Source organism: Pangasianodon hypophthalmus, chromosome 1 (assembly GCF_027358585.1).
Source record: "Pangasianodon hypophthalmus isolate fPanHyp1 chromosome 1, fPanHyp1.pri, whole genome shotgun sequence".
Taxonomy (NCBI): Eukaryota; Metazoa; Chordata; class Actinopteri; order Siluriformes; family Pangasiidae; genus Pangasianodon; species Pangasianodon hypophthalmus.
Window position 1 is genome coordinate 9,633,570 of NC_069710.1, and position 24,261 is coordinate 9,657,830.

Below are 24,261 nucleotides of genomic sequence, written 5' to 3' on the forward strand. Positions count from 1 at the left end.
AGAGGTCAAATACGAGTAGGCATGTAAAGGTTCCAGAAAAGGTTTTTGGATGCGCGTTTCACTGTCAAGTATAATGAGCTGCAGGTGGCGTGTTTATGAGAAGACCTGAACCCGCTTCTACGCAGATTGGTTAATAAGCACAGAAAAAAAGTGCCTGTGCCTTTTAACACTTCGCAGCGCGGTCGAAATTTGCTTCCAGTTTTTAGATTTCAACATCCCTTCAACTTCTACTTTGCTACTGAAATGAGGATTATAAGCCTGCTGCTCATGTGTTGGTCAGTGGCTCCTATGTGGGTAAGATATAATTTCTGTATTCAATCTAGGTTTATTTAATGAAGTCAAATATGTTCCATATTTTTGATCAATTGGTAAACTTTTTTTATGCCTTTTTTATTCATAGTCCTAGACACTTGGTATACTTATTTCTTGCACTGAAATGTTGGCTTTGGCTTAACAAAGCAATCTACATACATAATTTCATTAAGATGCATTAATAGGTAAATAAGTAAACAATAAAATGAACAGTACATGTGATAACCAGGGGAACTGCTGCCAAATTTAAGTTTTCTCATCTCTGAATTCTAGAGACTGTCATCCCTGGCATGTAAGATTAAAGCTTTTTTTTCCCCCCCATGTGTTTTGAGCTTTTCTTTACTTCATTTTTTTTTAAGCTTAAAAACATTTTCCATTTTACACTTTTCACATTCTGGGCTAATAGTTTCCACCCAGTGTAAGCTACAAAATGGTTTTGAGCACAAATATACTGACAAAACCCTTGTAACACAAATATACTTAGTTAACGCATGGTTTCCTTTTAAACTGCTGTCCTTCTAACTCAATCAATCTGCTCACATGCTGGGCTCACATGGGCTTTACATACAAGTTCTACACTAAGAACTTTTCCTCCACTCATTGCATATATATCGACTGTAATTAAGGATTAAAAAAAAAAAGACTCATTATGATCTCTCTCTGCAGCTCCTCCTAATGTCATGGGTGTCTTTGTAAAGGCTCGAACTGAGACCCTGCTAACTTTGGAGTGGACTAAAATGAACAATTTCAGCTACATATTGAGATACAGTAACGGAACAGAAACTCCACTTACTGTATCAGCTGATGGGTCTGTTTTAAGATATACCGTCTCTTCTCTATCTCCTGGGACCAAGTACACCTTTGTTTTGTATGCAGTGTTTAAAGGAGTAAAGCACAGTGCTTTTAACTTTACTGCTGTTACTAGTAAGATCTTTTAAGATTGATCATGTAAATCATGTGAGTAGTGGTGAAGAGGTGATGTTGCATGAAAATTCTCTCTCTCAGGTCCCTCCAATGTTGCCAGCGTGTCTGTAAAGGCTCGTTCAGAGACTGCATTAACATTTGAATGGAGTAAGGTGAAAAACAATAGTGTATACACTTACATCCTGAGGCAAAGCAACAGGTCTGACGTGCACACTCCCATGTATTGGGGAGGATCTACAGCAACACATACTGTATCATCTCTCAGTCCTGGGACCAAATATGCCTTCACTCTTTACACTGTATTTGGGGGAGAGAGGAGTAGTGGCTACAACTTCTCTGCAGCAACCAGTAAGTGTCTGTGTGTGTCTGTGTGTGTCTGTGTGTGTCTGTGTGTGTGTGTGTGTGTGTGTTTTATGTAGCTTAATCTCATGCTTAAAATGAGAGAAATGTGTCCTTTAATTGAAGTGAATAATAAGTTAATAGATTAAAGTACACATCAAATGTTTAACACAACCACAGTTATTAGCACCCACAGAAATTATTATGAACTCAATGTAACAAGCATATTCCCATTTATTTATTTATATATAATATATATATATATATATATATATATATATATATATATATATATATATATATATATATATATATATTTTTTTTTTTTAAATAAAGTGAGTTTAGGAACTCGTGCATGACCACCACGTTCACTGGTGTATAAATATATGTGAGAATGTGCCAATGAAATGAGACAAAAATATGTTCACTTTTATAAACCAGACTATGGCTATAAAAAGTAATGGGCATTATCTCCCTTTATTCTGGGTATAACCTCTCCAGCTCTGTCAAGTTGGATGGGGAGAGCCATTTTCAGTTCTCTCCAGAGATGTTTGAACGCGAAGCCAGCCCCGGGCTGAGCCATTCTTTAGCCTGACTGGCATTGTCCTGGATGCCTGAACAGCTTAAAAGCTAATGAGTTAGTGTGTTTGTTACTGTAATGGCACACAAGTCACTGTGCTGCAGATTGTGATGCCACTCAAACCCCACTGTGCTGTAACTACCATCATTAGACTAGTGGATAACAGAACAGCATGCTACCAGCACACAGACTGCTATCTTGTATAGTGTGCTGGCACACAAACCGCTGTGCTGTATTTCCAATTTTACTGGCCTGGAATAAGAGGAACAGCACAGCTTCTGCTGCTGTAATATGTACAATATATCAGCAATTTAGCCCATGTCTGTTTGCATGCAGGTAGCAAATTAAACATACACCATATTACCAAAAGTATTCGGTCACCTGCCTTGACTCACATATGAACTTAAGTGCCATCCCATTCCTAACCCATAGGGTTCAATATGATGTCGGTCCACCTTTTGCAGCTATTACAGCTTCAACTCTTCTGGGAAGGCTGTCCACAAGGTTGAGGAGTGTGTTTCTAGGAATTTTTGACCATTCTTCCAAAAGCGCATTGGTGAGGTCACACACTGATGTTGGTCGAGAAGGCCTGGCTCTCAGTCTCCGCTCTAATTCATCCCAAAGGTGTTCTGTCGGGTTCAGGTCAGGACTCTGTGCAGGCCACTCAAGTTCATCCACACCAGACTCTGTCATTCATGTCTTTATGGACCTTGCTTTGTGCACTGGTGCACAGTCATGTTGGAAGAGGAAGGGGCCCGCTCCAAACTGTTCCCACATGGTTGGGAGCATGGAATTGTCCAAAATGTTTTGGTATCCTGAAGCATTCAAAGTTCCTTTCACTGGAACTAAGGGGCCAAGCCCAAATCCTGAAAAACAACCCCACACCATAATTCCTCCTCCACCAAATTTCACACTCGGCACAATGCAGTCCGAAATGTACCGTTCTCCTGGCAACCTCTAAACCCAGACTCGTCCATCAGATTGCCAGATGGAAAAGCGTGATTCATCACTCCAGAGAACGCGTCTCCACTGCTCTAGAGTCCAGTGGCGGCGTGCTTTACACCACTGCATCCGACGCTTTGCATTGCACTTGGTGATGTGTGGCTTGGATGCAGCTGCTCGGCCATGGAAACCCATTCCATGAAGCCCTCTGCGTACTGTACTTGGGCTAATCTGAAGGTCACATGAAGTTTGGAGCTCTGTAGCAATTGAATGTGAAGAAAGTCGACGACCTCTTTGCACTATGCGCTTCAGCATCCGCTGACCCCTCTCCGTCAGTTTACGTGGCCTACCACTTCGTGGCTGAGTTGCTGTTGTTCCCAAACTCTTCCATTTTGTTATGATAAAGCTGACAGTTGACTGTGGAATATTTAGGAGCGAGGAAATTTCACGACTGGATTTGTTGCACAGGTGGCATCCTATGACAGTTCCACGCTGGAATTCACTGAGCTCCTGAGAGCGGCCCATTCTTTCACAAATGTTTGTAAAAACAGTCTGCATGCCTAAGTGCTTGATTTTATACACCTGTGGCCAGGTCAAGTGATTAGGACACCTGATTCTGATCATTTGGATGGGTGACCGAATACTTTTGGTAATATAGTGTATTTGGTTCCAGTGCATGGCATCTGAACCATGGCATGGCTCTAATAAATTAAATGAATGTCTCTTGAAATTTGTCCAGAAAATACTTCCATATATTAGAGAGCACAGCGAAGCAGTACACCAAATTTCAGCTCGTTCGGACTTGTGGTTCCTGAGAAACATCTATTTGAACATAACCCTACCCTGAATACCATACCCCCAAATTTGCATGTGTTCAGGACGTTGTCCTGAATGTGTTTTTCAAGTTTCATGCAAACCTATATGAGCGATCATGAGTTACAGCTGTTTGAGTAAATTAGATTCTGCCTCACTAGAATTGTGTTGCAGCCATATACAAATGTGTATGTTTACATGCAAATATATTCTCCAATCAGCATGAATTCATGTCCCATCCAGGGTGAATTCTCCAGTCTTGCACCCATTGCTGTGTAGAGCTGTGTTCCATTCAATTTCAATTCAGTTTTATTTGTATAGCACTTTTAACAATGGACATTGACACACATCAGCTTTACAGAAATATAAATTCCAGATATAAATTTATAAACATGTAAAATTTATCCCTAATGAGCATGACAGTGGCAAGGGGAAAAACTCAAACAATAGGTTCCCTTTTGAGTCTGGTTCCTATGTTCATCTGGGTGACACTGGATCATGAGATTGTAAATAATTTCCTTTCTATAACTGTATAATATATGGTCAAAAAGTGCAATTGTGTAGCCAGGAACTTATGAGCAACTTATGAATATGAGAATCAGGGTTATTTCTGAATTCATTATAGTTTTATCTTGAAGTCTATTTTGTTATCAGTGATGGAGACTTGAGTGCAAAACTGTTCATAACAATTGCAGTACTAAGCCATCTTTATGCTGTCTAAGTGGTACCATTCACAGTAATCTCATCTTTAGGCTGTCCATGTGGGGCCATCCTCAGCTGCAGCGAGTGGTTTTCAGGTGATGACAACTCCAACCAGAAGTAGGCATGAGGATAGATCAGGCAGGTCCAGAGAACAGAAGAGGTCAGGATCACTGTTATCTCAGGAGTAGCATTTGTAACTCAACAGAGAGGGAGAAAGGGAAAGCAACAGATTATTAGGTATGCTCATTATCATGCAATGTTTAAAGAAAATGTACATTGTGTGAAGAGTGCAAGCAGGGACTCCAGCAAGACTAGCTATGACAGCATAACTAAAAGGGAGAACCAGAAGGTAAGGCAGACATGAGGGTGCTCCGGGACATAAAATGGCCATCCACTCCACCGTCAACAAACTTGAGTGAACGTGTGAGAGTGGGTGGCGGTGGGTTGGGGCAACAGCATCCAAACTTCTCAGTTCACCAAAACATTCTATGCCCATGAGCTCTCCAGATCTGCTTCTTTATCTAAGAAAAACTATTAACAAAAGCCTTGACTAAACAAATGTTTAGTCAAGGTTAACACTAATTGGAAGGCCGTTCCATAACTGTTGCCTTCACTATTTGAGGTACCAACAAAGAGCCTGCACCTTTTGTTTGAAGTAAGCGGGGCAGATCATGAAAGACCAGAGGTTCACTTGGGTACTGCAGTATGAGACCATTCAGTGCTTTATAGGTCAATACTAGTATTTTCTAATCAATATGAAATTTGATTAGGAGCCAATGTAGTGTGGATAAGATAGGGGTGATGTGGTCATATCTTCTGGTTCTAGTAAGAACTCTGGCTGCTGCATTCTCGACTAACTGGAGCTTGTTTATTCACCTACTGGAACATCCAGACAGCAAGGCATTACAATAATACAACCTAGAGGTAACAAATGCGAATAACAAATATTTCTCAGATGAAAGAAGGCTATCCTAGTAATATCTACATGGGCTTCAAATGAAAGAGTCAATCACACCAAGGCCAGTCAGAGTTACTATGTAATCAGAAATCTTACTTCTAGCTGCATGTGGTCCTAGTACAATTACTTGTGTCTTGTCAGAATTGAGTAGAAGGAAGTTAATAAGCATCCAGTGTCTCATCTGGCTTTGCTGAAACGTACAAATGTGTGTCATCAGCATAACAGTGGAAGATAATACCATGTTTACAAATATTACCCTGAGGTAGCATATATAAAGGAAAAGCAGTGGGCCTAAAGCAAAACCTTGTGGGACACCAAACTTTACCATAGTTTGCATTGAGAAGTCACCATTTACATCCGCAAACAGATAACAATCAGTGAAATAAGACCTGAGCTAGGATAGTTCCCTTAACTCCAACAACATTTATCTACCAACGACAAATGTCCAGGAGAATAGTATGAACAATGGTATCAAAAGCTGCACTAAGGTCAAGCAACCTATGGAAGGAGATACAACCCTGATCAAAGGCCAGTGGTAGGATACTTACCACTTTAACCAGTGCTGTCTCAGTGCTATGACATGGCCTAAATCCTGACTGATAAATTTCATGAATGTTATTCCTATGTAGGTATGAGCATAACTGCTGTGCGACAAACTTTTCTAGAATCTAGGAGATAAAGGGGAGGTTTGATATTGACCTATAGTTGGATAGCTGACAGGGGTCAAGGTCAGGTTTTTTAATCAGGGGTTTCATATCTGCTAATTTACTGTAAAGTATGTAGGTACATAGCCAGTGTTAAGAGAAGAATTGATTTTTAGAACCGATGAGATTTACTTCTTGTAATATCTGTTTGGAGAAACATGTAGGTTAGGGATTTAGTACACAAGTTGATGTGACTATATGTGCATTTATGTAGGCTACTTGTAATCTAATCCAGAATGTCCAGATTAGTATACAGTTCATTCGGAATCTGTAATCAGAATGAATTCATTCATTCATCTATAGTAACCGCATTATCCTAGTGTTGTAAATATTTTTGGATCAAGACACTGCAGTTTAATCAGAAGTAAGACAACTGAAAAATCAGGAAACCAAGAGCCAGGTTATAATAAAAAGGGATGTTTTAGTGCATGCATGAAGACAACCTTGGCGTTCTATAGTCTAAACAAAAGCCAGTTTATATACTAACGTGTGCGCACAAGAGGATACACTCCAGACCATATAGATAATGCCCAAGGCTAAGATAGGAGAGAAACATGAGCAAGGACAAAACAGACACATGTTCATCATGAGTGAACAAAGATGGTTACAAACATCACCTTAATGATGTGAATGAATAAATCATGTGTCCATTAACAATCACGGAAGAATAGAAAATAATCACATAAATTCCCCCCTTTAAGGCATTAATTTCAAGCAAGATTAAACTTCCTGTACTGTCCTAAATACTGTAATCAATAGCCAGGTGATCACCCATCCACATATCCCAAAAATAAGGATAGGTCTTAGAATGGCTTTTCTGCCCTTCCAGCCATGTATCAAGCATAGAATAATGTCATATTAAATGTAAACCTCAGGCCTATTAGTAAGAGTCAGCATAACTATAGTTTGTTATTAAACCTAGCCAGGCAACTAACCAATCACTGTCAACTTGGAAAGGGCCTTTCCATTTCATCTCCAAAGGACCAGCAGTGTGGTTTTTGATCATTACTCACTGTCCTGGCATATTACCATGTCCCCCCCATTGGAGGTGAGGTCCATGTCTCCTGGACAAGCTTTGGTGCAGAGCCAGCAGTTTCAGTGAGCTCTTCACAATTTCATTAATGCAACAGAGGTAAGATGCTTGTCTGCTCATCTTAGATCAATTGTCCCTGGTAGGGCCATCAGGTGACCTGTAATGATCTTGTATGGGCTGAGAGACTGATTTTGAAGCTCAACTTGTCCAGAAGCCTGAGGTCTATATGGACAGTGAAGTGTCCATTGAATATTCAACATTATCATAACTTCCTATATGGCTTGGGCAGAAGTGAGTTCTGCAGTCTGAATGAATGCATTCAGTGATCACCCACCAGGGGGAAAGAAAATCCTTAACCAGTGATTTAGCTGTGTACATGGCTGTCCCATTTTTGAAGGATAGGCTTCAACCCAACATGAAAACTTATCAACCACCACAAACACACCCTGTTTACCTTGACATGGGGGAAGGGTGATGTAGTCAACCTGCAAGTGTTTAAATGGTCTTGCAGGTGCTTGGGTGTGAGCTGCAGGAGTTGGCACCCCAGTTGCTTTATTAGCCTGGCACAAAACACAGCATCGCACAACGTCGAATGAATGTGCTGTAGGGTTGGAGCGAATAGGCAAGAAAAGCAAGGGAGCCATAAAACTATGAATCCTCGCTCAGACTTTGTGGAGCCAAGTTAATTACAGCTTGTTTACTGATTGCTGGATTTTAACTGTCCTGTGAACAATTGGCAAGTGATGGGACATCCCTGACCAGAGGATGAACCCTCTCAGTCAAGAGGAACCTCTGTCAAACTCATTGATTTAGGTTTAAGTGTCTTGTGTCTCTTTGCTTATAATTTACTGCCTTAAACTGACGATCTTATTACTATGTTCTCAATATAGTGTTTCACTATATTTAGGATATTATTGCCAGTGGCCATGGAGGTAAATATCCCATGCACAATTAATAAATACACTAATTTCAACTTATTGCTAGATGAATAGTTGTTCATCTATTAAAGTATTAAGCTGATCTGCTAATCTCCTCCATATTTTGGTGGAGAATGCATGCAGCTTAACCTAAACAGCTAATTTCCTACAGTGTGCAGAACTTAAGGTTCCACCACGTAGAAGAAACTCAGTGAACCATACTCTGAACACCTGTATGTACTAGACTGTGTATTTATTGGGCTAAATATGGAAACAGGAGCTACATATTTTCCCCCTTTTATGTATGCCCCATACACACGAAGAAGAAGAAAAATCCTAATGGTACATGCTTGGACAGACATACAGATGGATAAAATATGGGTGGATGTCATAATGGGGAATTCAAAATGTGAGACCATCTAGTGGCTGGCTGCAGTTTAATATTTAACTCCACCTTTTTCCATGTTGGTCAGTGGGACAGATGGCAAACTTCCATTTTAAGTTACATCTCTGCAAATTATTTTCAGGAATAGTGTTCTGTCATTTTTAAAAGCTCAGTTGACCTTGCTATCTCTCCCAGTAGTTTTCTTTATAATGAATGCATTTTAGGAGGTATTAGGCGATTAAATAATAGCACATGGTCGATGAGGTGCTTGACAGTTTTGGACATGACGGTCTAGACTCATGAATGTGCACACACTATCCAAACCACATCTGAAGCTTTTGACATTACTGTAGAAAATCTCTTGTTCTGCTTTAAACTGTTTCAAAGACCAAGGGAGCTAACACTAGTTAAATTTCATAATTTTGATTGACTGTATGACCTTAGCAAACACTCAAGTAGTTAGCCAGTCTCTCGTTTTCAAATGAACTGCACTGACAGACCAAGCAGAGCATAAAAGAGCATTCTATTTAGATGGGTAACTAATTGCAGATATTGCAGACCTGAAAATTATACAACTATGCTGTGCTTGCCACACTGAGTTTGCTGATGCTACATTTTAAGTAGCACTTCAGGTAATATTAGCATGCACACCCGCGTACCGTGTCCATCACCAACATGGTGACCTTAGAATCTTGTCCTGTATATGCTTTTCAAGAATCATATGAGTCCATGCAACCACTCAGGAATGAAAGCTGTTTGAGAAAATTTATCTCCTCTCTACTAGAATTGGCATATGGTGGCCATATTGTGTACATTTCTCAATGTTTTTAATGATTAGTGAGGAGGACCTGCTACTGAGTAGTTCTGTGTTAGACACCAAGTTTTTGAAGATGGGTCCAAATTCTTAGGACCAAAAGTGGATTTGGTCTGCATGATTTGTTTTAATGAAAAAAAAAATTAATACTACAACTACTACTACTACTGATAATATTATAGTTGCAAGCTGCAATCTGCTGGGTCCAAGCACAGTTATTCAGATTTAAGGGCTTATGCTTCCACTTTGTGGTGTAATATTGCCTATTTTATATTAGTAATTAACAACTTGTAACATATCATAATGACTTGAATTTCTTTGTTACTGGGCAGCTGGTTTATGCAAATACATAATTTTCATCACACATTAGCATTACCTGTTGAAATTTTTTTTTTTTTTTTTCATTGACCATTCTGGCTTTTGTCATATAGTCCATTAATGTTATGTGAATTTGACTGCAAGTGCCATTTTATTAGTATTGCCCACATGTTTTTAAGGTGTAATTAAAAAATCTCAACCATAGTCAAGTATATGTGCTAGTATTGTGGCTTTAAATGTATTGTAATAGAATTAAAGATCTCCGAAATGTAAAGTGTGAAGCTTGTAAGTGGTAGCACTCATGCTAGAAGGCTAGTTCAGTTACACAAAGGGGACCATTCTGTAGCACAGAGGAGCACATAAAAACATGCTTTATTATCCAAAATAATAAAACAAACAACAAAAAAATCTAGAAAAAAGTTACATACACAATCTGAGATTCTGTCATTAGCTATATTTGCATGCAGCCTAATCAGGTAATAATCTGGCAAATAAATCAATTGGATAAAAAGTGTTCAGGCCACCAGTTGAGGCCAATCTGAATGTCCTCGAATTCAACAAAATGGGTTAATGTCCTTTTCTAATCTATCAAATAGATTAAAGCCATGTAAACTTTTTTGATTACTTTCGTGTATGTTCTGCGTATGTGTGTTTGGGTCATGCTGTGCTTCTAGTTAAGTGAAACATTCGTGTAAGAGAACACAACTCATGTTAGAGATTTTATGCTATTTAAAATAATTGTGAGGTTTGATTGGTGTCAGTCTAACCTTTTTATGGCAGATGAAGGATGGGAACTGACCTCTGTAATTGATCATCAGAAATTCAAAGAGGATGTAGGACACAGAGTAAAATAAAAGCTTTAATGAAACATTTATTTCTTGTGCAGTTATTCAGACAGTGGCTTTCAGTGGTGGTAACATTAGAAGATGAGTAAAGGCAGTAGTTAATGCGTGTGGATAATGCGTGTGTTTGTTTTCCACGCATTTGTGCTCCTGAATGTCACGCACACTTGAAATGTTGAGCAACTTTATGGTCACAAACTTTGTCCTTTTAAAATTTTAAAACACTTGGATGAGGCACAAGCAGTGTGACTAAAAACCTGAACGCGCTGACCAGCCTGATGCTCCTTGTTATTATAACGTTGACACTATACCATGCTCGCAAGTCAAAAATGGAAATTCTCCCTTTTAAGCTGCATATAAACAGTTAATTGGGAATCTGAAATCAGAATGAATTCATTCTGGACTGGCAAAAACCTTTGCATGTAAACACAGCTAACGAATCGTGTGTCTCCAAAACTCACAGTCTATAGCCCTGTCTTGTGGTGTAATGATATTGCATATTTCATTTATTAAAAAATAACTTATAACTATAATTTATATCATGGAGACTTAATGTTTTGGAAGTGACAGCTATTGGTAATGAGACTGAATATTACAGTGATGAGAATTTAATTTGTATCCTGTACAATTAGTCAGTGAACCATGTATTGCATAAGTATTTACCCCATGAACCTTTCTACATTTTGTGGTGTTGCAAACTAGAATTAAAACAGACCTAATTTGGACTTTTACCAATTGTCTTTTACAGTGTCTAACAAAATGTGAAAAATGTGAGAGAAAAGCTGAAAGGTGAACCTCCACACCAGTCTCAAGTTTATTACAGACTGGAACAGTTTTTTTTTATTTTTTTATTTTTTTTAAATCTATTATTGCCCTGTATTTAGTGCCATCCATCTTGCCCTCAACCCTGACCAGTTTCCCAGTGCCAGCTGATGAAAAGCTTCCCTACAACATGATGCTATCACAATCATGCTTCACTGTAGGGGTGGTGTGCTCAGGGTGATGAGCAGGGTGTGTTGGGTTTCCATCAAACGTATCACTTTGTACCAAGGCCAAATAGTTAAATTTTGGTCTCATCAGACCAGAGAACATTTTTCCACCTTGAGTCTCCAACATGCCTTTTGGAAAACACATAGGTGGGGATGCAACAACTAATCAGCAACATAGATAAAAATCAATAATTAAAATATTTGGTAATGAATTTCATTATCATTTAGTTGGACTGTGTAATGCATGCTGTGTTGCACTCCGTCACTTCACTTAAACTAAAATACGTGTAATGTAAATGGCAGAGCACATTACAACAGAGAAAGCCTGCTCTAAATTATGGAGTGTTTGTGTATATGTGCTCCTCTGAGGAGACCTATAATAAATATCAACATTTACATTTTAGACACTGAAGTATTGGAATTAGGTGTGGTGTGATCAGTAATTAATCAGCAGTTATTATAAAGAGCCATAGTTAAATAGTAGTTCTACAGGAGAAATGCAAGACTAATTACTGTTTAAGACTCATTAATTACTGCATAGTTAAAAGTGAACTAACTGAATAATTAACTAATAGTTCTTAGTAGTTAATAGGAATAAGATGTATTAATGAAGAACTACTCATTCATACCTGCATAGCTCCTATGTAGTTACCAACAAGTTGTTGGTGGTTTGGTGGTGATGGCTAAAACCCTGTTATATAGCTGTTAGAGTAAATTAAGCTCTGCCATACAATGATTGGTCTGTAGCAGCTATACTGTTTGCAAATATCAATGGTTTTGGATAATTATGGATGGTCAGAATTTAGTGAATACATTGACACCAAATTTGTCAAGATATGGCAAAATTTCTAGGACTAGTTAGCAAAAGTAGGTTTTTTAGATTAAGCAAATTATCATAAATTTGAGTCGCTAAATAGTGCAAAAGGCAATTTTTTTTTTTTTTTACCAAAACTGTTTTTGTGGCATTTGAATTAAATGCAGTTCCATTTTAGACTATGGCTGTAATGAAACAAGAAGTGGAAAAAGTGAATATTGTGAAATTTTTTGTTTGTTTGTTTCAGTGCCTCTCAATGTGGCAAGTGTTAATGTAACACAGCGATTTGCAAATCGGTTGGAACTTTCTTGGGAAGAAGTGAAAAGCAATAATATCAGCTACATCCTGAGACACGGTAGCAAGGCTGAGACCACAATTGCTGCATTAGAGAAAAGTTCTGTAATGACGCATACAGTTTCATCACTCTCTCCTGGGACCAGATACAACTTCACTCTCTATACTGTGTTTGAAGGAGTGAGGAGTAGAGGCCTGACCTTCAGCTCAGTCACAGGTTCGTTCTGTCTATCCTATATCCTATATATGTGTGTGCGCACACGTGCGTGTGTATGTATGTGTATGTGTGTGTGTGTGTGTGTATATATATATATATATATATATATATATATATATAATTACACACACACGCACGCACGCACACACACGTGGACAAATTTGTTGGTACCCTTACAGCGCATTGAAACAATGCTTCATTCCTCCTGAAAAGTGATGAAATTAAAAGCAATTGTCTCATGTATACCTGCATGCCTTTGGTATGTCACAGAGTAAAGCAAAGAAAGTGTGAAAAGAGAAATTATTGCTTATTCTACAAAGATATTCTAAAATGGCCTGGACAGATTTGTTGGTACCCCTAGAAAAGATTACAAAGATTATTCAGATTGTAGTCATATTTCAAGCTAAGTGCTTTCTTTAATTAGTATCACACATGCCTTCAATCTTGTAATCAGTCATTCAGCCTATTTAAATGGAGAAAAGTAATCACTCTGCTGTATGGTATCATCGTGTATAGCACATTGAACATGGACCAGAGAAAGCAAAGGAGACCAGAAAGAAAATTATAGACAAGTATGTAAAAGGCATATGCTATAAGACAATATCCTAGCAGCTTGATGCTCCTGTGACTACAGTTACAAATATTATTAAGAAGTTTAAGGTCTATGGGACTGTAGCCACCCTCCCTGGACATGGCTGCAAGAGGAAAATCATCCCCAGATTGAACAGAAGGATAGTGCAAAAGGTAGATAAAGAGCCAAGAAAAACTTCCAAAGAGATACAAGCTGAACTCCAAGGTCAAGGTACATCAGTGTCTGATCGCACCATCCATTGCTTTTTGAGCAACAATGGGCTCAATGGAAGAAGAACCAGGAGGACTCTACTGTTGATAGAAAAACATAAAAAAAAAAAAAGCCAGACTGGAATTTTATTTTGACAAGCATCCAAGAATGGCTAAGAACAAAACAATGGACTATTCTGAAGTGGCCTTCTATGTACCCTGATCTGAATCCTATCGAACATCTATCGAATCTATGGAGCTGAAACATGCAGTCTGGAGAAGGTACACTTCAAACCTGAGACAGCTGGAGCAGTTTGCTCAGGAAGAGTGGGACAAACTACCTGTTGACAGGTGCAGAAGTCTCATTGAGAGTGGAACAAAATATTAGGTTAAGGGTCCCATCATTTTTGTCCATGCCATTTTCATTTAAATTTAAGATATTCTGTTGAATCAAAAGCAAAGTCAGATTTGTATTAAATATGGAATAAACAATGATGGATGCCAATTACTTTTGTCTTTATATATATATATATATATATATATATGAGAGAGAGAGAGAGATAGTGTGTACACAAACATACACTCACTGTCCACTTAGTACCTGTACACCTGCACATTCGTGCATTTATCTAATTATACAGATTTATTTAATCATACAGATACCGGTCAAGAGCTTCTGTTAATATTCACATCAAACATCAAAATGGGGCCAGCGGGGGGAAGGGGAAAAAAGTGATGACTGAAGAAGCAATTGCTTCTGTATTCCTGCCACATCAGTGCCTTCTGAATGAGTGTTTTTCGCTGACATAACGGTCAACAGATTGAGAAGCAGACTTTCCCCACAGCATGTGGATATGCTGATTTTCTTAAATAAAACTGATCTCATACTGTTGTGCTAGGCCAAACAGTCGTATAGGCTACAATAGAGTAGAGGTTGAGATTATTATTATTATTATTATTATTATTACTTTATTTTAGTTAGATATTGCAATTGATTTAGTCTTGGTTACCTTTTCATTTAGCCTACAAAAAGCCTAGCAGGTAGCATAAAAGATTAGCCTAAACTTGTGTGAACTCATGTTCTTATTAAAGTAAATGTTAGCCTCTTGTGGTAGGCATTTCTGTTTAGCTTTTGTAAGTGCTTTTCTGTTAAGCTGCAGACAACTTTTTTTTTTTTTTTCCTGGTGTGTGGTTTGTAACAAGGATATGTTTTGATGCTTCAGTAAAGCATTTGCGCCTTCCACTGGAGGAAAGCTGAATTCCATTTTTTTTAATGGTTACTAGAATAGCAAAATTATTCAAAATGCACATCCCTAGTCTGCCAAGTTGCAGAGAAATGCATCCAGGCTAATTGGGAGGAACTTAATGCAGCAAGTAAACAACCCAAAACATGCTGCGAAAACATGCTGCCAACACAACAAAGGACTTCATCAGGAGAAAAAAAAAATGGAAGGTTTTAGATTGGCCAAGTCAATCACCAGACTTTAACTCAATTGAGCATGTGTTTCATCTCCTGAAGAAGAGACTGAAGGGAGAAACTCCCCAAAATAAACAACTGAAAGAAGCTATGGTATAAGCCTGGAAAAGCATCACAACAGAAGAATGCAAAAGTTTGGTGATGTCAGCTTGATGCAGTTATTGCAAGGGACATGAAACCAAATATCAAGTATAAAGTTTAAGACTATCTGTTCTAATGATTTTGCACACCTAAAAATTGGGTGGTCTGCCACCAAAGGTGCCATGTTCTAAGTTGTTTAACACATCTAGATGTAAATATCAGGAAATGAAGGCTGAAATTCTGATCCATCGTCTCATATTCATTGTTTGATCTCTAACCCAAATGTCTTCAATTCAATTTTATTTGTATAGCACTTTTAACAATGGACATTGTAACAAAGCAGCTTTACAGAAATAAATGGATTCACAAAAAATATATATTGTAAATATGTGAATTTATACCTGTGAATTTATCCCTAATGAGCAAGCCAGAGGCGACGGTGGCAAGGAAAAACTCCCTGAGATGATAGTCTCAGAGTCCTGATAGCCTGAGGGTCTTCAGTTTATAGCAAAAACAATAGAATTGGCATTGCCATTCCAAAACATACATACACATAAAACAAGGCTTGGCAAGTTCAGATAAATATACACCGAATTTTGGATCGAGTTTGTACATGACCTCATTGACCTCATGGCCGATCTCCTGACTGGCTCATTCTACCTGTCCATTGGCCTATAGATGATGAACTGAAGTTAGATGTACCAACACACCTAGTTTCTCCATAAAACTGGACCAGACACTCAACATGAACATCACTGATGATCTTCTGTCGAATTCATAAGTATGGAAACACATGGGTAAAAAATTATTTGACCGTAGGGAGGGCTGTGGGCAATGGAATGAGGCATAGAGACTTGGAGAATTGGTCAATGATTACCATGATGACCGTATTATTACGTGATTCAGGGAGATCTGAGATCTGACCAGGGTCGTTGTGACATAGGTAGGGGCATGAGTTTCCCTGCTGGCAGGGTTCATGGGACTTGCATGAGGATACGAATTGGAGCACCTCCTTCAGCATGTATGGCCAGCAGTATTTGGCCCACAACAGGTAATGTGTTCGTTGAGTGCCTGGGTGTCCTTTGGCTGGAGTGGTGATGTGATGAGGTTTATCTCTTAGGGCAGCGGGCACAAAATTTTTGCTGGAAGGACAGGAGCCAGGTACGTGTGCATGCTATTTCTCAATCAATATCCCATAGGATGGTGCCTATGAAGCAAGAAGGAGGTTGAATGAGTTCTTCACTTTGTTCTCTGGGGACAGCTGGATACAAAAGTGACAAGGAGTCAGCTTAAGTGTTATGGAAGCCTTTTCTATATGAGAGCATGAGGTTAAAGTGCACAAAGTCCACTATGGGGTGAAGTTTTGGCTTGTCCCCAAACTGCTGTGACAACACTGTTCTCACCCCCATTTTTGAGGTGTCTACCATCACAATGAAGAGTTAAGAGGGATCTGGGTGCCTTAGTATAGGTGCTGTTGTCAATGCTTTCTTGAGTTTGTTGAATGTTCCTCGACTGCAGTGCTCCAAACCAGATGCTTGGGCCCTTTCTGGAGGAGTGACATCGGAGGGTGAGCTATGGAGCTAAAACTTTAAATGGATCATGGATAGAAATTCGCAAGGAAATAGGAAGAAAATGGTGTGCACATGAAACTCTCATTTCTCCCCTTTAACATGTAGCTGGTTCTTAGACATGCTAAGACTTGGACATGGAGGACGCGGGTTTCTGGAGATGAGGAATATATCAGGACATCATTAATGAGGCATTGAAACACCGAGGGAGTGCGAGAGAGCCCATACGGCATGACTCTGTGGGCAAAGTGGCCCGAGGTGGTGCTAAAAGACGTCTTCCACTCATTGCCTTCCCAGATGCAGGCCAGATAATATGTGCTGCATAGATTGAGCTTGGTGAAGACTTTAGCGGAACGCAGTTGTTCCAGGTCTGAGTGATCTAGTGGGAGAGGGTAACAGTATTACAGTGTGATTTGGTTGAGTTCTCTTTAATTGATACAGGGTTGAAGGCCACCTCCTTTTTTTCCCCAAAGAAGAATACTGCTGAGGCTGGAGACGTGGAGGGGTGAATGTACCCCTGTTGTAGTGCTTCCTGAATATACATCTGTGGTGCTCTCCCATCAGTCGGCCTTGTGCAGCCACAGCGTTTTGCCAGTCACGTTCTATAGAGTTTACACAGAATGGTGCGAAAAACAAAAAACATTGAGTGAGCGACAGTTCTGTGGGTAGAAACACCTTGATAAGAGAGGTCAGGGGAAAATGGCCAGACTGGGAGGATTAGTAACTCGTCAATTAATTTAACTAAATCATATAATCTTAATTTTAAAATGTACTTCCTTTCTGAGGTTGCAAAAGTAATGATTTTGATCTGTTTTTTTTTTAAGCATCTCTGACTGTGACTGGTCTGCGTTGTGAGCATCTGTCTGGAGGAAATGCTTTGGCTTTAGTTTGGGATGCTCCATCTGGGCAATGGACAGGAGTAGAAGTGCAGATGAAGGGAAGAAACCCTCAGTACTCGAATGGAACAAGGCTCGAGTTCCATGATCTTCATCCTGCCCTTTGGTACGATGTGACGCTGAAATTATGTTCAGGAGATGTAAAGAGTGCTCCAGTTTCAATCAGCTGTCAGACTGATCCAAGAGGTGAGGTCTTTAGAAATATTTTAGCTTTTAATAGAAATAGTTTGGGGAACATAAGGCATATGATTTAAATATGTTTTAATTGGGACATGGCAGTTGTTTATATATTTCAATGTTTACAAATAGTCTTCACTTTATTGGATTGAATACATGTGCAATATGTTGTACACTAATGTAATGTTTGTGGTTATTAGCTTATACTAAAATATTAAATTTATTTTAAGAAAATAAAAAAATCAAATTCTAATAAAATCAATCATATAAGAATTTTATATAATATATAATCTGATTATGTAAAATACACTCATTGTCCACAGCCAATCATGTGGCAGCAGCACAATGCAAAAACTGCTGTGTTGAGACTGTTCAGTTTCTGAAATACTAAAACCAGCCCATTTGGCACAAACAACCATGGCATCATTAAGGTCATGGAGATCACATTTTTACCCCATTCTGATGTTTGATATGAACATTAACTGAAGCTTTTGACCTGTATCTGCATGAATTTATGCATTGTGCTGCTGCCATATGATTGGCTGAATGGGTAACTGCATAAATGAGCAGGTGTACAAGTGTTCCTGTTAAAGTGTACATAAGCAGTGGGTTTGGATAGTATTCAGACTTCTTCAGTTTTTGAACATTTTGTTGTATTCATTTGGATAAAGTTTACTTTTTGCCATCAATCTGCACACAGTACATAATGACAAAGCAAAAACAAGCTTTTAGAAATTTTTGAAAATTTATTAAAAATCAAAAACTTCAATTTCATATTTAGATAAATATGCAGATCCTTTGAGTACAATTATAGAAGCACCGGCAAGAATTGCAGCTTTGAGTATTGGGTAAGTCTCTACAAGCATTGCACACCTGGATTTGGGCATTTTCACGATAGGGAGGGCATTAGCTAGTTGGTGAGTACCTGGGGATATTCAAAGCTTTGGAAATGGTTTTATACCCTTTCCCAGATCTATGTCTTGACAATTTTATCAGAAGGGTCTACAGAGAGTCCTTGGATTTCATGGCTTGGTTTTTGGTATGATGTGAACTGTGAATTGTGGGACCTTATACGTACAGGTGTATACCATACTAAATCATGCCTATTCAACTGAATTTGCCACTGGTGGAATCGAATAAAGTTCTAAGGATATCTCAGGATCATCAATGCAAACAATGTGAGCTCAAGCGGCATTTGGAGTACCTTAGCCAGTAATCTTAATACTTAGCTAAATGTTTTTTTTTTGTTGTTTTTAAATAAATCTGCAAAGATTTAAGAAACATGTTTTCACTTTGTCTTTATGTATTATTGCATGTAAATAATCCATTTTAAATTAAATATATACTATACTATATAAGCCTTGGGAACCTCCATGGCATACATGGACATTTTACATGAAAATTGGGTTGCCTCTTCTAAGGAGCCATAAATTGGGTCCTTCCAGCCAAAATTAATGTGTTAATGCATGCAATTAATTTTAAAATCATTAATCTTTAATCACATTAGCACACAGCCATTGCTAAGCTATTGGCCAAAGTAGACATAGACACTAGGACAAGGTAATTTTAAAATCGCTTTTTAAAATCATAGGCTATCGTTACTGTACTTAGGTCATTAAGCATCTGTCCTGTTTTTTATATTTTGTGGTTATATTAGGGTGGAAATTAAAACTGAGAAAACTGATGGAGAGGAAAGGGCAAATTTCATTCTGTTCTTTTCATTTTAAAACACTCCCAGATGGATGAATGGTGGTGTATTTTGCAGCCTTTGTCTCTGTGAATAAGTATCACAGAAGTACAACATCTTTAACCTACCATTTAAGCACACCAGTGGAAGCACACCAGAACATCAACCTATATAGCTATAGATGGGATTTACATCATGTTATTTATTGCCCTAATGACCATTATCTACATATTACACTCACTGAGCACTTTATTAGGAACACTATATTAATACTGGGTAGGGCCTTCCTTTGCTCTCAAAACAGCTTCTGTTCTTCGTGGCATGGATTCCACAAGACATTGGAAACATTCCTTTGAGATTCTAGTCCATGTTGACATGATGACATCACCCAATTCCTGCACATTTTCAGGCGCTTGATGCTGTAAATCTTCCATTGTACCACATCCCAAAGGTGTTCTATTGGATTCATATCTGAGTCTGTGCCCACTGCAGCCTCAGCTTTCTGTTCTTAGCTGAAAGAACTGGAACCCAAGGTGGTTTTCTGCTGTTGTAACCCATCTGCCTACAGTTTTGACTTCTGTATTCTGAGATGCGTTTCTGTTCACCACAATAGTACAGAGTGGTTGAGTTACTGTAGTCTTTGTCAGCTCGAACCAGTCTGGCCATTCTTTGTTAACCTCATCAACTAGGCATTTCCATCCTCAGTCGCTCACTGGATGATTTTTCTTTATTGCACCATTCTGAGTAAACTATAGAGACTGTTGTGCATGAAACCATCACATTTTTTTCCCCATTCTGGGTTGATGTGAACATTTCCCGAAGCTGCTGGCCCATATCTACAAGACTTTATGCATTGCGCTGCTGCCACCCAATTAGCTGATAAGATAATTGCATGAATGAGTACATGTACAGGTGTTCCTAATAGTGTTTGAGTGTATGTTGGAGCCAATAGCAGAACAATAGTCCACCAGTGTAGTTATTATGGTAGCAATTATGGTATTTTCTACCATTGGAAATACCTGTGAGACACTTGTTTATTGTGCTGATAATCAACAGTATTTATGTATGTATTTATTTTTATCCCTATGTTGATCTGTGATTAGGAATAAATAAAACCCCTGGAGCTGAACACTTAGTTTATAGTTTTTCACCACAGGAATATTTAAGTAAATAAAATCCAGAATTCTCACTCCAATATTGTGCTGTTTGTTCATGTAACTGTTTTTGGCGGACAGTGCAACCTGCATGAAAATCTGGTTGAAGCCCCTGTTTCAGAGCTGATACACCCATAGCAGCACTGTGTGGAAGGAAAGATTAATGCTCATTTAACAGAAGTCCTGCCCAGAAGCCATGTCTATGGGGACGAATGGTAGTATGGGCGGGTGGGTTTTGCATGGGGGGGGAATCTTGTTAATTAGACAGTGCTCTTCATTTGTCCCGTTGGATGCACAGCTTCTCCTTATGGTAATGTAATTGGTAAACCTTTCAAAGTCATTTTTCAAAAAAAATACTGAAACAGTAATGAACTTGACTGACTTAAACTTAAACATACCGGGGCCAGGTGGAATCACTTGGAGCTGCAGTAGCAGTTAGTGGAGTAGGATAATCCAAAACAGTTTTACACACTGGTATATCTCATTTGTAATTTGTAATTAAACTGTAAATATAAAGTTCTGTTTGATCATTTGCATGCATATAGCTAGCTGTCACCTGCTTCTTTCTGCCATTTTGGTACATGAAGCGAATAGTTAGTTCTCGGAGTTGATGTGTGAGAAGCAAAAAAAATGGACAAGTGTAAGGATCTGAGTGACTTTGACAAGGGCCAAATTGTGATGGCTAGATGACTGGGTCAGAGCGTCTCCAAAACAGCAGGGCTTGTGGAGTGTTTCCGGTATGCAGTGGTTAGTACCTACCAAAAGTGGTCCAAGGAAGGACAACTGGTAAACCGGTGACAGGGTGATGGGCGCCCAAGGCTTATTGATGCATGTGGGGAGTGAAGGCTAGCCCGTCTGGTCCAATCCCACAGAAGAGGTACTGTAGCACAAATTGCTGAAAAAGTTAATGCTGGCTATGATAGAAAGGTGTCAGAACACACAGTGCATCACAGCTTGCGGCATATAGGGCAGAGTAGCTGCATATCGGTCCCATGCTGATCCCTGTCCACAACTGAAAGTGCCTACAATGGGCATGTGATACAATATTAGGCAGGTGGTTTTAAAGTTATGGCTGATTGGTGTGTGTGTAAATACAGTCAGGTCCATAAGTATTTTGACAGTGACACAATTTTCATAATTTTGCCTCTGTACACCACCACAGTGGATTTGAAATGAAGCAATCAAGATGTGACTAAATTTGTAGACTTTCAGCTTTAATTCAGTTCTCCCATATCCAGCTCTCTAGTCTTCATGTTGGTTTATCATTTTTTAAACAACAAATGCAGTCTTGAGACTGTATAATCTCCATAAGAAACTGTGGTGCTTCCCCTACTTTAAAAACCACCAGCTGCCACTGAAACCTCAATGTGATTAAATATTATGTGATAAAATGTGATTAAACGTGATTTAATCATGCGCTTAATCAGGGTGTGTGATTAATCACAATTAAGAAAATTAATCGATTGATAGTCCTATTTTTTATTTTCTGAGAAATTAAAATTAATTTCACTTAAAGGTTAGTGTTCTCAGAGATTAAGCTAATTATCCCTGGCCATTTTTTCATAAGCACAGCATTTCATTCATTTAATTTGGTTAGTCACCAAAGGCATGATTCGTGGTTTGATTTTGAACACCATCTGAAATATTTTAATAGCAGTTCCAAATGCTTGTTCATAGGTGATGAACAAAACGGACATACAGCGGTCCCAAAAAGTTTTTGCGACTTAAGCCATGCTTACAAAAGTATGACTTTGTTTTAAAGAAAGATACCACAAGCATGTCTCAAACAAAACAGTTCCCAAAAAATAATTGTTTAAAACAAAAAACTAAAAATAGGTATACTGGTCATAATCAGACAAAAAGTATTGGGATACTCAATAGTGGCTGTTGCATTGTTTCAGCATTTAGTTTGCCAGAACTTGACAATGACGGGGAATGGAATTAGCCATTTTCTGTAACAGCTGTGGTGGAACTTTCCTTTGCGTTTTAGCCAACAAAACGTTCCGTTCATCCACACTAGAGTATCAACAGTCTGCTAACTTCTCCTCCATTGCCTCCCATAGATGCTCTATAGAATTTAGGTCAGGGCTCTGGGAGGGCCATTCTGACTAATGTTCTTTTTGACCAAAAAAAAAAAAAAAAACGAACAGCTGCTGATATGCTTTTTATTATTATCCTGCTGAAAAATCCACTTCTGTCACTTGAATAATTTATTCACTGATTTCTGCAAGTTTGTATCCAAAATGACAATATACTTTTGAGTTCATGATGCCATCAATAAACACAAGCTCACCAACATCGTTGTAGGAAAAACAGTCCCAGACTTTGACATTTGCACTACTGTGCAGTTTGGTTAGAATTCTTTCTCCACACAAACACACTACCATCAGATCCATGGAAGTTAAATTAGGATTAATCTGAAAATAACAGTTCTCCAGAAGCTTTGTGGTATGTTTATTTAAAATAAATGTCACTTGGTTTGACTTATTTTCTAATGTAGTGAAATTCATACATTTCACACATTGTGACTTAAGGCTCCAAATACTTTCTGGGTACACTGTACAGTTCCGATATATAAAATGTCAAAAGATTTTTTGCACAGTAATTGCACTATAATGTTGTTAGTAAAAGGTCTCTTTGTCAAATTAACTTGTCCCTTTGTTGAATTGTGTTTTATTGGCTGTGAGGATTGACCAATTACATTCATGCATTTCCCAGTAACGTAGATCTGGTGTTAAGATGTCGTCCCCACACCCCCCCACTGTATTTCTCCCGGTGTTCTTCATTGTTGTTGATTTTTAGTGACTTCACTGTCAGTTATTTTATGGCAACGTTATTATTAATATGGCAGGGTCGATTGACTGTACATTATGTCTTTAATAATTAATTGATAAATTTGTACTACCACCACTTCATAATACTGTCTTTACTTTTGCAGCCATGCAAAATGCATAAACATGTAATACTTTTCAATTTAATTTTACAGATAATGTGGTGATTTTATTTAGCATATTTCCAACCCCTCATAAAATTCATACTGTGACGACCAATGGTGTAGCCAGGGATTAATCGTAATTTATTGGGCTATGCATTTCATTTCAGTGGTAACAAATGAGCAGAGTATCAAAAGTATTGATGTAAACACATTATGTATAGAACAGTGATGGAAAATACTTGTACTTCGTTAAGGTATATAATTTATTATATTTTGGAAGACTTGTACTTTACTCAAGTATATTTTTGGCTCCATAGTTCTATTTTTAAAACAGTAGCCATACCTTTAAGTGCAGTTTCTCTGTACTGTTTTTTGTAACCTACTCTGCAGTTAATTATTCCATGATTCATTCAGGTCAAACATGTATCTCTCTTTGTCAGGAGTGATAGCAGGAGTCATATTGGCTCTTCTATTCATGGTCTTCCTAATTTGTCTTGGATTTGTATATCACAGGCAGTCTGTCCTCAACAGGTTAGCAGTTTTTTTCTTTATTTTTACATAATTTATTGTGTGCACATATGGAAACTGAAATGAACTCCATAAATTAAT

The 24,261-nt window shown here is 38.4% G+C and overlaps 1 protein-coding gene across 4 annotated transcripts in view; it reads left to right on the plus strand.

The window, feature by feature from the left end:
• Nucleotides 1–55: 55 nt before the first annotated feature.
• LOC113547001 (receptor-type tyrosine-protein phosphatase H) overlaps nucleotides 56–24,261 on the plus strand; it is a 25,635-nt gene continuing 1,429 nt past the window's right edge. Inside the window, exons 1-8 of one of the 4 annotated variants that reach the window (XM_026947147.3) lie at nucleotides 117–294; nucleotides 586–604; nucleotides 979–1,236; nucleotides 1,318–1,584; nucleotides 12,634–12,897; nucleotides 17,628–17,885; nucleotides 18,658–18,724; nucleotides 24,093–24,183. In XM_026947147.3, the coding sequence (XP_026802948.1) occupies nucleotides 244–294; nucleotides 586–604; nucleotides 979–1,236; nucleotides 1,318–1,584; nucleotides 12,634–12,897; nucleotides 17,628–17,885; nucleotides 18,658–18,724; nucleotides 24,093–24,183 (1,275 nt within the window). In that variant the 5' untranslated portion in view covers nucleotides 117–243. Of the gene's footprint in view, nucleotides 295–585; nucleotides 605–978; nucleotides 1,237–1,317; nucleotides 1,585–12,633; nucleotides 12,898–17,627; nucleotides 17,886–18,657; nucleotides 18,725–24,092; nucleotides 24,184–24,261 lie in introns of all 4 variants that reach the window. The other 3 variants (XM_026947146.3, XM_026947149.3, XM_026947148.3) reach the window with 3 other exon arrangements.